The following is a 13,269-nucleotide window of genomic DNA, read 5'->3' as shown; positions in this document are numbered from 1 at the left end:
GGGCAGGGTTCCTGTCAGGGTCTGGAGTTTGCTCTCCATATAGCAGTTTCCACGGGGGAACTTGTCTGTACTCCTGATTCTGTGTTTACATCTTCAGTCTCTGAATTAGAAATATTTGTTGCAATAGGAGAAAACATAATCACACGCAGAAAAGGCAGAGAGTCACTTACCGTTGATAACTCCTGTCCACAAATGCCAGTTATGACAGCTTCTGATGTCAGTCAGCCAAATCTATAACAGTGACTCTGTTGACTCCACAGTGCAGCAGAGCACAGCTCAGTGCACAACCAGCCAGCAAGCAGCAGCATAAAGTGCAGGCTGCACATCAGGCTACAGAGGCATCATGAATCCACAGCAAGAGAACTAAGACCCCAGTGGTGGGGGTCACTGACGTGACACCATGCTCATGGCACCAACACCAGTTGACACCGTGCAAAGGCAGAGGGACCCCCACCAAAATTTGGCATGCATGTGCAGGCTGAGAATGACACAAACATACATAGAGAATATAAAACGTTTCATCACCTCCCTTACTGAGGTGTCTTCCGAGATGAGGACAGCCCTCTCGAGCACGTCAGAAATGGCTTGATGGAGCCTTGAAGGAGACTGGCTCAGGGGGTTTACTGTGCTTCATGGTGCGGGAGGGGTGCCTGTCCTGCTCACAGGAGGGGCTTGTCTGCTTTGAATCTCCCACCAGCATTGAAGGAGGGAGAACCCAAGCTTTCCTATCAGATTTCCCAGGTGAGGGCAGAAGGAGAAGAGGGGGAATGAGCCTTAAGGCGTCAGCAGCCAAACACCAAAAACAGTGTGTGACTACTTATGCCACTTAACAACTGTAAAAAATGAATGGAAAAAGAGGTAAATGGCCATTATGCGTGGATAACAATTCAAATCCATAGAAAATGAGAAGAATGCTTATATGTAAGCAAGCAACAAAAATAAGAATAACAACAAAAAATAGAATTAGCCAGGGTCTTAGTCCAATGTCTTGGATAGAAGATGCCCACTATCCAGATCATAAGCTTTTTCTGATAGTCTTGGGTCACATTTCGGCTTCTAAGGATCAGAAGCTTCTCCAGGATCTGTGAGAGTCCTCAGTTTGAGGTTCTCTGTTGGAGTAGCCTTCCAAGTGTAGAATTATGAACTGACTATTTTGTTGCTGCAATGGCTGAATATTTGTTTTTCTCCAAAACTCATGTGTTGAAACCTAATGCCCAGTGTGATGGTGTCAGGAGGTGAGTCCTTTGGGAAGTGCTGGGTCGTGACAGGGGAGCCCTGATGAACGGGATTAGTGCCCTTATAGAAGGGGACTGAGGACACTCTGTTGCCCCTGGTGCCATGTGAGGTTACAACAAAAGCACAGCTGTCTATGAAGAGGGCTCTCACCAGACACCAAATCTGCTGGTACCTTGATCTGGGGACTCCCAGTTTCAGAGCTGTGAGAAACAAGTTCAGTTGTTCATCAACCACCCGGTCTACAGTACTCTGTTAGAGCAGTTGGAACAGACTTTGTGAAACACGAGCCCAACGCTGACTCTCTGGAGTTTGCCCTCCTGCATTTTTTGTCAAATGTTCCTGATGAGAGTTCTTCAGTGATGTTCAAGGGCAGTTTTTCCCTGTGTTTCTTCAATAGATAGAATTAACTGATTACCATAGGAAGCTGTTACACAGATGTAGTATAATGGCAGTCTTAATCACTTGGTGATAGGAGTGAGGTAATCTCTGAATCCTTTTCAGTATTTGCCTTGTCTTAAGGCAATAGAGCAGAGGCTAGTATTGGAGGAGGCATCTCTAATGCGTGGTCCTTCCAGTCACCATGTCACTGGGAGACAACTGATGTGTTCTTGAGGGACCCAAATGATGTAAGTGCTTGTGGAAATTCCACTGGACAAGGGAGTTCAAGGATTTCTGAAGGCTCTGATAATTCTAATTTAGGAATGCTATTTTTTCAGCCCTTCTAGACACTTGCAGAAGGCAATGACAGTGTGGTATTTGAGTCATAGTTAACACCTTAGAAAGCTATTTTACAACGATTGCTGTAATTAGTAGCGATTGCCATCATGGTTGTCAAAAACAAAATTTCCGTAACCTAAAATTAATTACTCCCAAATCTTTATTCACATATTCAATGAAAAATGCCTAGTCTTAACTGAGTTTCTTCTATAGTCCCAATATTTGAAACTGATCATCCAAGAGAGACTAAAGAATGAAAACTAAAAAATCAGTGCAATGAAACTCCTTTATACTCCTTACAGCAAACTTATCTGAACTAAATGTAGCCCAGTAGCACTGCTCTGTTTCTCGGTTCAGACCAGGCTTCTATTTCCACAATGACTCAACACAGACCCTCCACTCTCCTCAAATATATAGCCTCCACATGCTATAAGTTCACATTCTGTTCTGAGTTTATCCTCTGAACGCTTCACAGGGGAATCAATCCAGTGTCCAGCCACAGTTGTCATTCATAGTGTCCACAAATGTCACAAACTTCTTTTGGCCACACATACCTATTTCTTTCTTTCCTGGGGATAGGCAACCCCTAGCAACCCACCTACACCCACAGAAACCTATGCAAACCTATTATATTTTATTCTGTGTGAGAAATAATGTATATCAGCCTCTATCCAGGTCCACACGCCCCCTGAAGGCCAGGATGGACCCTTCTCATCTCTCTGCTCCGGTTAAAGGACCAGAGAACACCTGGTGAGAAACAGACACACTTATTCCAGGAGGTTGGGTGCTGGCTCCACCCCTCTGCTGTCCCAGAGCAGCTCAGCCCACTTTTCTAGACCCTAACCAGAGGGTCCATATGTATCCTGTTAATTCAGCATTCCCAACTTCTGATGACTCTCCTATCATCTGCATACAGGCATGCAGGTGATTTATTATTTAATTCACTCGAATAAAATATGGACTAGCTGGGAGAGAGTATGCTGCATTCAAGGATCCACATGAAGCATATGGAAGGGCTCAAAGACAAGTGGATCGGACCGGCCCCGTGGCTTAGCAGTTAAGTGCACGCGCTCTGCTACTGGCGGCCTGGGTTCAGATCCAGGCGCACAGCGACGGGCTGCTTCTCCGGCCATGCTGAGGCGGTGTCCCACATACAGCAACTAAAAGGATGTGAAACAATGACATACAACTATTTACTGGGGCTTTGGGGGAACAAAAAAGGACGAGGATTGGCAATAGATGTTAGCTAAGAGCCGGTCTTCCTCAGCAAAAAAAAAAAAAAAAAAGAGGAGGATTAGCACGGATGTTAGCTCAGGGCTGATCTTCCTCACAAAACAAAAAAAAAACAAGTGGATCTAAGTCAGTAAACACAGTGCTGAGGACACTGCATGGAGAATGCGTGACCTGCCCCAGTCACACAGGTGTGACATGTGGGGCAAGAGCAGAGCAGGTGTTCCTTGTGCAAATGTGTCCATCAGAGATGAGGACTCACACAGACCCTTTCTGGCTCCCAGGGAGGGAACAGTAATTGCAGTGATGACAACATCTAACAGCACTGCCATCCTATTACACAGTTGACATATAAAGTTTCCACTGTAATCTCCAATCTATACCATTTCAGACAGAAACACAAGGTGGGAGGCCACATCGTCACAGTCACACAGTGACCCCACATATCAGATGACTCAGCATATTGGGGAGCTGAGGGCCCCTACTAGCTGTCGCTGTTTGTGCCCTGAGTGGAGTTTGCATTTCTCAATGTTGTCCCTCAAGGAGAGAGTCCTGAGTCCAGAGTGTTCTTGCAGAGACTCAGATGTGTACAGAAACAAGCAAGATTAGGGGCTGCCAGGCATTTCAACAATGATAAAAATGATTACCCTTCAACAGAAATGGCTTCCTTGTCCCCAAAATAAACTGTATGACAGGTTGACACAAGTAAATCCAAGTCCATGGCAGCATTGAACATACCTGGTCCTGAAGCTGTTTCAGTGAAGAAGCGTTCACTCAAGTTAAGTGACACAGTAAAGCTGTTCTGAATCACCAAAAACACTGGAGTGGCCCAGCTTTGTCTGAATTCAATGCAATTTTTACATTTAGCTGCTGCCCTAAAACCTTTGAATATCCCATACTTTAGATATGAGATAATAGTGAAGGGAAATGGACTGGAAGGGTTATCTGGAAGTCTAGAGCAGGGCAATCAGGATCTCCAAGTGGTGCTCAGGACCACCAGGGGGCACTCAGGACATCAGGTTTTTTCATTCCTTTTTAATTCAAAACCAAGAACTAAATGCTTGTATTTGGGAATAGCTTCTGTGTATCCCCCCAGAGATTTACCCCTTGAGGATGTAGACGGCACTATTTCCATGTCAGGGCTGCGTGTTTGGGCTCAGGATCTGCTGCAGCATTTCCTTAGCTTCCACATTGGCTCTTTTAGCGTGAGTGTCCTCTTGCGTATGAGCCACATCTCTAGGAAGCAGGCACACATCTAAAAGCTTCTTAACTTGTTGTCCATCACTGTGTGTGTTCCAGAAGTGGTGAGATATCACTTTGTGTACAAAACACCACAATGCCATGCAATCCTCCAAAATGTACCTGCTCTCAGCATACGTGTTTACTCTTTGGTCTTTAGCTACGTTCAAGCTCTAGTAAATGCAATAAGTCCTGCAATCTTGGGCACTTTACCTCAGGTCAAGGACTGTGCACAAATCAAAACCTGAATGACTCATAATTGATAACTTTTACTTTCAATTTTGAGGTATGAGCCATAAAACATAACTTTAGGTCAAGGTTGTCAATGGACATCTCTAATAGATTTGAAGGATATGCAGAATATCCACTAACGAAGATAAGACAATATGAGCACAAGCTTAGCATTTGGTAATTTCCATTTCTCCCTTCACATCTAAACACACACTCATTGAATTCCCCCTGCCAATTGTGACCAAGTTAAAGTGAAGGAGGTTCACCTGCTTATATTAAAGCATCGGCCTTAGACACTCCACACTCTGGGACTGTGCCCTTTATGTGGGTGTCCAGACACAGAGCCTGCTGCATAGTCAGAGGACATGCAAATAGGGGCCTCCCTCTGCTGATGAAAACCAGCCCAGCCCTGACCCTGCAGCTCTGGAGAGGAGCCCCAGCCCCGGGATTCCCAGGTGTTCCAATCGGTGATCAGGGCTGAACACAGACCACTCAACATGGAGTTTGGGCTGAGCTGGGTTTTCCTTGTTGCTATTTTAAGAGGTAATTTACGAAGAACGAGAGACATGGACCATGTGAGAGGATGTGAGTGAGAGAATCAGTGGCTGTGTGAGAGTTTCCTGACCAGGATGTCTTTGTCTTTGCAGGTGTCCAGTGTGAGGTGCAGCTGGTGGAGTCTGGGGGAGGCTTGGTGAAGCCTGGGGGGTCTCTGAGACTCTCCTGTGCAGCCTCTGGATTCACCTTCAGCAGCTATGGCATGTACTGGGTCCGCCAGGCTCCCAGGAAGGGGATGGAGTGGGTCTCAGTTATTAGTAGTAGTGGTAGTAGCACAAACTACGCTGACTCCGTGAAGGGCCGATTCACCATCTCCAGAGACAACTCCAAGAACACGCTGAATCTGCAAATGAACAGCCTGAGAACCGAGGACACGGCCGTGTATTACTGTGCAACAGACACAGTGAGAGGAAGTCATTGTGAGCCCAGACAAAAACCTCACTGCGGGGAGACAGGAGGGGCTGGGCTGCAGGGGGCACTCAGGACTCACTGAGCACATGACCAGCTCCAGGAGCAGGTGCAGGAGGTTAAGGGCTGGCCTCTGTTGTGGTCTTCGGCTTCCTCTCCGCATCACAGCTTCTTCAGGGAACTTCTCTATGTTTGTGATTCTGTGCCTACCATTGAAGTCTCCGAATACAAATTTTTTTCTGTTGTTATTGTAATTGGAAGACACCTTCTCACCTGCACAAAATGCAGAGTGTCCCCTGTGGGGGCAGAAGTGACTCTGCCAGTGGTCCCCAGAATCCAAATCTTGAGGACAGGGAGCAAAATGGTGAGTGTCTTCCAGCCTGACTCAGGACAGAGACCTCAGTGGGATTCTCTGTTAGGACACTCACTGGGATTCAGGCTGGAACCAAGGGAGAGACCAGGATGGTGACAACCCATAAAGCCTAGTGACTCCACCTCTGTCCCTCCTCCTCATGCAAAACTGTGCATGTCACACTCAGCACTGATCAGTCCTCCCTCACCTCTAACTTTGGGGAGGGCTGTTGAGAGGCACTCCAGTGGGCTGTGAGCACTGGGAGAGATGACTGTAGGTCTGCCTAGTGATGTCCAGTGTCCACAGAGTCGGCCCACATGGAGGTGAGGAAGGAAGTTTGGGAATAGCTGAATCTGCTGTCCACCATGTAATTCCATCTTCTCCTGTTCTCTGATTGCATCAGGCCCAACCAGGTTAGTGGGACAATTTTCCTGACATGAAGTCACCTGATGAGATACTTTGCTAGCATCTTCAGAATATATTCAGGGTAATACCTAGATTAGTGTTTGACTGAACAACTGTAGACTATTGCCCTGCCATTGACATATGAAACTGACCAGTGGCATCATTATTTTGTACTTCAAATTTGCCAATAGAGGCAAGTTCACACTATCAACAACTCTGCTGAAATGTTGTCTCCATTAGGGCCTTCTGGAGAAGCAGACATGGGGACTGTATTAAGTCTCTTTGGAATTGTTTTTAAGGAATACACCTGTTCTTTTTGTAAGTGTGTGTGTGTGTGTGTGAGCAAGATTAGCTGTGAGCTAACATCTGTTGTTATTCCTCCTCTTTTTGCTGAGGAAGATTGGCCCTGGGATAACATCCATGCCCCTCTTCTTCTACTTTATATGTGGGACACCTGCTACAGCATGGCTTGATAAGCAGTGTTTAGGTCCGCACCCAGGATCTGAACCTGGGAACCCTGGGCTGCTGAAGTGGAGCATACGAACTTTAACCACTGTGCCACCAGGCCGGCCCCAGGAATACATTCATTCTTGTGAGAGCAAATACAAGAGGCCAGGTGCAGCTGTGGAAGCTGTTATTCAAGATGCAAGTCTGACCCTGGTGAAGGAGAGAGGGACGGAAGGTTGGGTGGAACATTCTGAAACTTCTGTGCTGTCCAAGGAAGGTCCAGGAAGACAATAGGATTGTCCTGGAGAAAAAAGTGCCCATCAGGGGACCCCACATCTACCAGCAATGACCTGCCTCAGTATCCCTCTTGAGCTCAGTCACTGCCTGGAGGTCCCTCTAGGATGCCCATCTTCAGTACAAACCAGGTGATGGATCAGAGAGCATCAGCTGGGAGCCTGGTCCATGGTGCTCCCTGCAGTTGGAGGTGAGGGAGGTGCATTCTCAGAGCTGACACACTACTTATGGGTTTTATATAAGAAAACATGGTTCTACTTGATTCTCTTGGCATAAAGAGGTAAACACAAAGACCGCAAACAATTGTAATTCCCACATTAACCCCAAATGCATTAGTCGTTAATCTGTGCCATGTCCTGGCCCGGAGTTGCCTTTCTCATGAGGAGCTGTAAGTGTGGGGTGATAACTCTTCTTCCACACTCTCATTGGTTTCTCTCATATGCAGAGACCTTGAGTAGAACAGTACTGGACCTCACCCGCACTTTCCCTTGTCCCCAAGTTGGAAGAACTGAGATGCACATGACTGCAGAATGGGAGGTGGTAGCTGGTCCTGGACCCTCAGAGCCTGCACAGACCCCAGCTGCAGTTTTATAGAGTCAGGATTTCCCCGGAGGGGGGACACCTTGAACTGCCTCCTTACCAGTGAATGTTGCTCAGGTCTGAACATGGGTGCAGAGTTAGGGTACAAATATTCTCTCATTATCAGCTCCATTCTGCACCTCACCATCATCAGAAATGTGGGTAACAATTCATTCTACGTTCTCCTGATATATTTTTCTCATCTCTTCAGTTTTAACTCTGTTCAGAGAAAAGTGCTGCCTTTTATGTGTCACAATCTATCTTTGCATTTTCCTGAATTTATCAAGGAAACTCAGGAAATGGAAAATTGTGGGGTTCTCCATTTTTACTCTAATATGCAGATGTGGGAATTTGAATCTCGTGTTCAGAACTCGGAGTGCCGACAGTCGTGTTGTCTCTCTACGCCTTTGGTGCTGAAACTTCAGAAAGCCCTCCCAACATAGTTAAGTTGGTGAGACTTCCCTTTCAAAAACTGTTAATGCCTTTGATTTCCTTCATTTACTGTAAAGGCTAGTGAATACATTGTTGAGAAGTAGACGGAGAGCTTTTTGGTAAATGCCAGATTCATTGCAGATTTCACTAAGTGAGTCAGGACATCTTAGGAACCTGTGAACTGGGCACAGCTCCCACTCCAGAACAAGGACTAGATCCTCCAAGCTTTGGGGACAGAGGACAGGCAGGGCAGTGTGCGGGTGAGGAGGGGTTAGTGCCACATCACTGTTTCCTCTCCTAGGAACCCCCCACCTCTTCCTCACTCTGGGATTCGGTCAATTTGTCAGGGTGGGAAAAATCACTCAAATTGTTCTTTGTTGCATTGATGGAAGCCCAGGCAGAAGACATGGGAAATTTTGTTTCTGAAGCAGCTTCCTGTGGGAACGCCCGGATTCCCTGTCCTGTCCTGAGTCTACACACCTGTCACTCTCCCTCCCACTGCACCCCGCCCACTGGCTGTGCATGGCACTGCCCCATATCCCCCAGTGTGGCCCCTTCTGCTTTGGCTCTTGGGAACACCACTGTCCTGGTTGATCTCATGGCTCTGATCTGCGTGCCGGTCCCTCCACAGGCTGTCAGTAGACCTCCTCCAATCCATGAGGGGCCCTCTTGGGATCCACCCTTGTCCATCTCTTCTGTCTCCTCTCTCCTGAGACTGGCACGCACTCTGACAGCTGCACTGCCATGTCATCTGGACTTGTGTGTGGGCGAGTCTTAACACAGCAGACCTGGGTTGTTCTAACTGTAAAAGTTCCAAAGAAAGGTTTGTCTTCACTTCTGGCCCTTGGCCAGCTCCTGGGAGGTGACCTCTGAAGCCTCGGAACAGCTGCCTTTTAAGTGTCTGTTTAAGGCTGATGCCTTGGGGCGTTTTGTACTAGTGTGATCATAGGATGATCTATAGTGAATGCCTGATTGTTCTCTGGGGAGCTTGAATCTGATTATCAGAGGGCATCACACAGTCTCTAAATGCCTACAGGACCCTGGAAATCAAGGCTCTGGTTGGCTGTAAGTGATATACCAAATATGCTTATATTGAATTTATGCAATTTGATGAGTTTGCACATAAGCATACACCTGTGATACCATCACCACAAACAAGATACTAAACATAACCGTAAGTTCAAAAATTTCTTTATGTTCTTTGGTGAGTATGTGTGTATGTGTGGGGGTAATAACACTTAACATGAGATTTATCCTCTCAACATATTTTAAACTGCTCAATACCGTGTAATTAACTATAGGTACCATGTCATACAGCAAATCCCTAGAACGGATTTATATTTCATGACTGAAACTTTATCCACAATGAGAAACAATTCTGCATCTTCCCTTCTGCCCAGACCCAGGCAACCACCATTCTATTCTCTGCTTCTATGAGTTTGAGAATTTGAAATGATTATTTCTTTCCTTTTGCTAACTTTGGGCAAATGTTTTTCTTCTAAGTCATTGAGGTGTAAGTTAGGTGTAAAGTATTTGAGATCTTCCTTCTTTCTTAATGCAGTTATTTATCACAAAATTTAACTCATTGTTCTGCTCTTACTTCATCAGAAAAGTTTTGGTACATAGTGTTTTATTTACATTTGTATCCAGAATTTTTTTTTCAATTTTCATTTTTATTTGTTCTTTGACCTATTGATTTTCATGGTATGTTGTTTGATTTCCACATATTTGTGAATTTTCCAATTTTTCTCCTGTTATTAATTTCTAGTGTCATAGCATTGTGTTTGGAAAAGATACTTGATATGATTTCAATCTTCTTAAATGTGTTAGGATTGGTTCTGTGCCCTAAGACGTGATCTAGGCTGGGGATGTTCCATGTGCGCTTAAGAAGAATGTGTAAATGTCTGTTAGGCCACCTGGTCTCAAGAATAGTTCAAGTCTAAGTTTCCCTTGTTGACTTTCTGTCTGGAAGGTGTATCCATTGTTGATGGTGGAGCATTGAATTCTCCTATTATTACTGTATTACTGTCTATTTCTACCTTCAATTGTGTTAATATTCACTTTATATCTTTAGGTGCTCCAATGTTGGGTTCATATATATTTGTAATTATTATGTCTTCCTTATTGATTGATTATTTTTTCATTACATAATGATCATCTTTGTCTCTTGTGACAGTTTTGACTAAAATTTTTGTGTAAGTATAGACAACCCTGCTCTCCTTTGAATACCATTTACACTGAATATCTTTTTCTATTCCTTGAATTTCAGCTTCGCTGTGTCCTTAAACCGGATGTGAGTCTCTTGTAGACAACATATGATTGCATCTTGTGTTTTTCGTTTTTTTGTTGTTTTTAACTCATTTGGACACTCCATGTTCCCTGATTGGGGAATTTAATCCATTTCTATTTAAGGCAATCATTGACATATAAGGACTTACTCTTGCCATTTTGTTAATTGTTTTCTGTCTGTTTTGAACTTATTTTGAGGACCAGTCCGGTAGCATAGCAGTAAGTTCGCATGCTCCGCTTCAGTGGCCCAGGGTTCGCAGGTTCAGATCCCGGGTGCAGACTGATGCACCACTTGTCAGGCCATGCTGTGGCAGCGCCCCACATAAAGTAGAGGAAGATGGGCACGGGTGTTAGCCCAGGACCAATATTCCTCACCAAAAAGAGGAGGTTTGGCAATGGATGTTAACTCAGGGCTAATCTATCTGCCACGAAAAATCAAAAAATGTATTTCTTTGTTTCACTCTACCTCTCTTGCTGTCTTCCTCTGGGGAAGGACGATTTTTTTTGGAGTGGTATGCTTTGATTCCTTTCTGTTTAATATTTTGTGTATTGAATTCACAGTTTTTCTTTGTGATTGCCATGAGGCTTACATAAAGCATCTTTAGCAATAACAGTCTATTTTAAGCTGATAACGATTTAACCTCACTTGCATACAATAACTGTAATTTCACCCCATTATGTTACTGATGTCATAATTTACATTTTTGTATTGTTTATCCATTAACTGATTATTGTAGTTGTTGCTATTCTTAGTAGCTAAGTTTTTTAACATTTGTACTAGAGTTAAAATTGATCTCTGCATCATTATTACAATAATAAGATACTCTGTATTGTTTACATATTTACCTTAACCAGTGAGTTGCATACTTTCACGTGCTATGTTGAAATTAGAATCATTTTGCTTCAACTTGAAGAACTCCCTTAGCATTTCTTGTCAGACAGATTCAGTAATGAGGGACTCCCTCAGCTTTGTTTATCTGGGAAACTCTTCATCTCTCCTTCATTTCTGAAGGTCACCGAGGCTGGGTGTACTATTCACAGTTGGCAGTACTTTTCTTTCAGCGCCTTGAATATATCATCCCACTCCCTCCTGGTCTGCAGGCATCTGCAGAGAACTCTGCTGTTCCACTAAGGGGGACTCCCTCTGCGTGATGACCTGACCTCCTCTTGCTTCTTTTAAAATCCTCTTTTTGTCTTGGATTTCTGACAATTCGATTATAATGTGTCTCATTGGAGACTTCTTTATATCCATCTCATTTGGTAGTCTCTGGCCTTTATGTTCCTTTATGTCCACTCTCCTCAGATTTGCTTAAGTCGGCTCTGTGTCACTTTCCCTTTGTCTTCTCCTTCTGGGTCCCCCTTAATGTGTGGGTTGATTTGCTAGATGGTGTCTCATAATCCCCTTAGACTTTCTTCACTCCTCTTCAGTGTTTTGTTTTACATTTTCTTTTCTTTTCTGATGGAATACTTTAAATAACCTCTCTTGAAATTTACTTATTCTCTTTTCTGCATGATAATGTTTCCAGTTGAACTCTTCTGCTCAAGTTTTCACGTTGGTTATGGTATTCTTCAGTTACAGTATTATTGTTTTGTTCTCTTTTCATTTTTATCTTTGTTGAACTTCGCATTTTGTTCCTGTATCGTTTTCAGGATTTGGCTTAGTTGTCTATCAGTGTTCACTTGTAACTCACCGAGGTTGTCTAAATGCTTAATTTGATTTCCTGTCAAGCAATCCATAATCTGCACTTCAGGATCAGTTTTGTAGGTTTATATTTTTCCTTTGCTTGTGTCATGTCTTCTTGATTCCTCATGTTCCTTGATGGCTGTGTGGGTGCCAGTGTATGTGAAGAAACAGCCCCTTTCTCAGTCTCCGTGCTGGTTGTAGGAGGATGACCTCCCTTCCTTTGCTCCCAGCTTTCCCAGGCCTCTGGGCTCTGCTGGTCCATATGAAAAGATGGAACAGGACCTTATGGGGGCTCACTGGGAGACTGGGGATCAGGCACCCTCACCTCCCTCCCAGCCTTTTTCTTCTTTCCAATCTCACAGAGCAGTCTCAGTGTGGAAGTGCCTCCAAATGTTTTCTTTGTTCTTATCTGACCCAGGCATCCAGGATCCAGCAGTCTTTCAGTGCTTGGTATGAGATGAGAGATAATGCAGCCCCTCAGGGAGCACACGAAAAGGCCAAGAGGAAGGGCAGACAGATGAACACTCTCTGACCACAGAGGAGGCCATGGGTAAAGACGACCCTCTTGGCTCTGAGCTAAGCTATGTTGGAGCAGAGGCAAATGTGGAGAAAGTGGATTTTCTCCTCTTCCCAATGTTGGTGTTAATTTTCTCTGCTTTGTGCTCACCCTGCATGCTGCAAATTTTTTTTACTGGAATCTGGATTTTCATAAAGTTATTTTGTTCTGAGGATAATGTTTTACCTCAATGTTCATGTGGGAAACAGGGGCTCAGACTTCCCAATCAGCCACTCTAATGATGGCACTCCCCCTGCAGGACTGCTCTCTGCACATGTTGTCACCTGTCTTTGCTGCTAGATTGAAGCACATCCATGAGACTCCACTGGGAGGGGAGACCAGGAAGCTTGTGGCTTTTTTCTCCTGGATTTCACCCCATGTGTCTTTTCTCATTTCTGATTTAATTTGTATCATTTTGCTATAACACACTGTAGCCATAAAGATAATGACATTGCAAGAATTCTGTGTGTGTTTCTATTGATTTTTGAGCCTGAGTTTTGTCTTGATCCATCAGGTCAGTTGCATCAGACTTCCTGAAACATGGCTAAAGCATTGTTTGGAAAAAGAAAGAATGATGAGGTGGGGATGGTGAACCCTAGACACCTGGAGGGAATG

General features: G+C 44.5%; 1 gene segment (V, D, J or C); it reads left to right on the top strand.

Annotated features, from left to right (window-relative positions):
* Positions 1-5,150: 5,150 nt before the first annotated feature.
* On the top strand, positions 5,151-12,511 carry LOC131421228 (immunoglobulin heavy variable 3-23-like). The segment is given in 3 exon segments: positions 5,151-5,196; positions 5,301-5,603; positions 12,363-12,511. Coding segments are annotated over 3 exon segments (498 nt in total).
* The last annotated feature ends 758 nt before the right edge of the window (positions 12,512-13,269 follow it).

This window comes from Diceros bicornis, chromosome 24 (genome assembly GCF_020826845.1).
Source record: "Diceros bicornis minor isolate mBicDic1 chromosome 24, mDicBic1.mat.cur, whole genome shotgun sequence".
Lineage (NCBI taxonomy): Eukaryota > Metazoa > Chordata > Mammalia > Perissodactyla > Rhinocerotidae > Diceros > Diceros bicornis.
The sequence above is the reverse complement of the archived record's forward strand: the minus strand, read 5'-3'. Positions and strand labels throughout refer to the sequence as shown.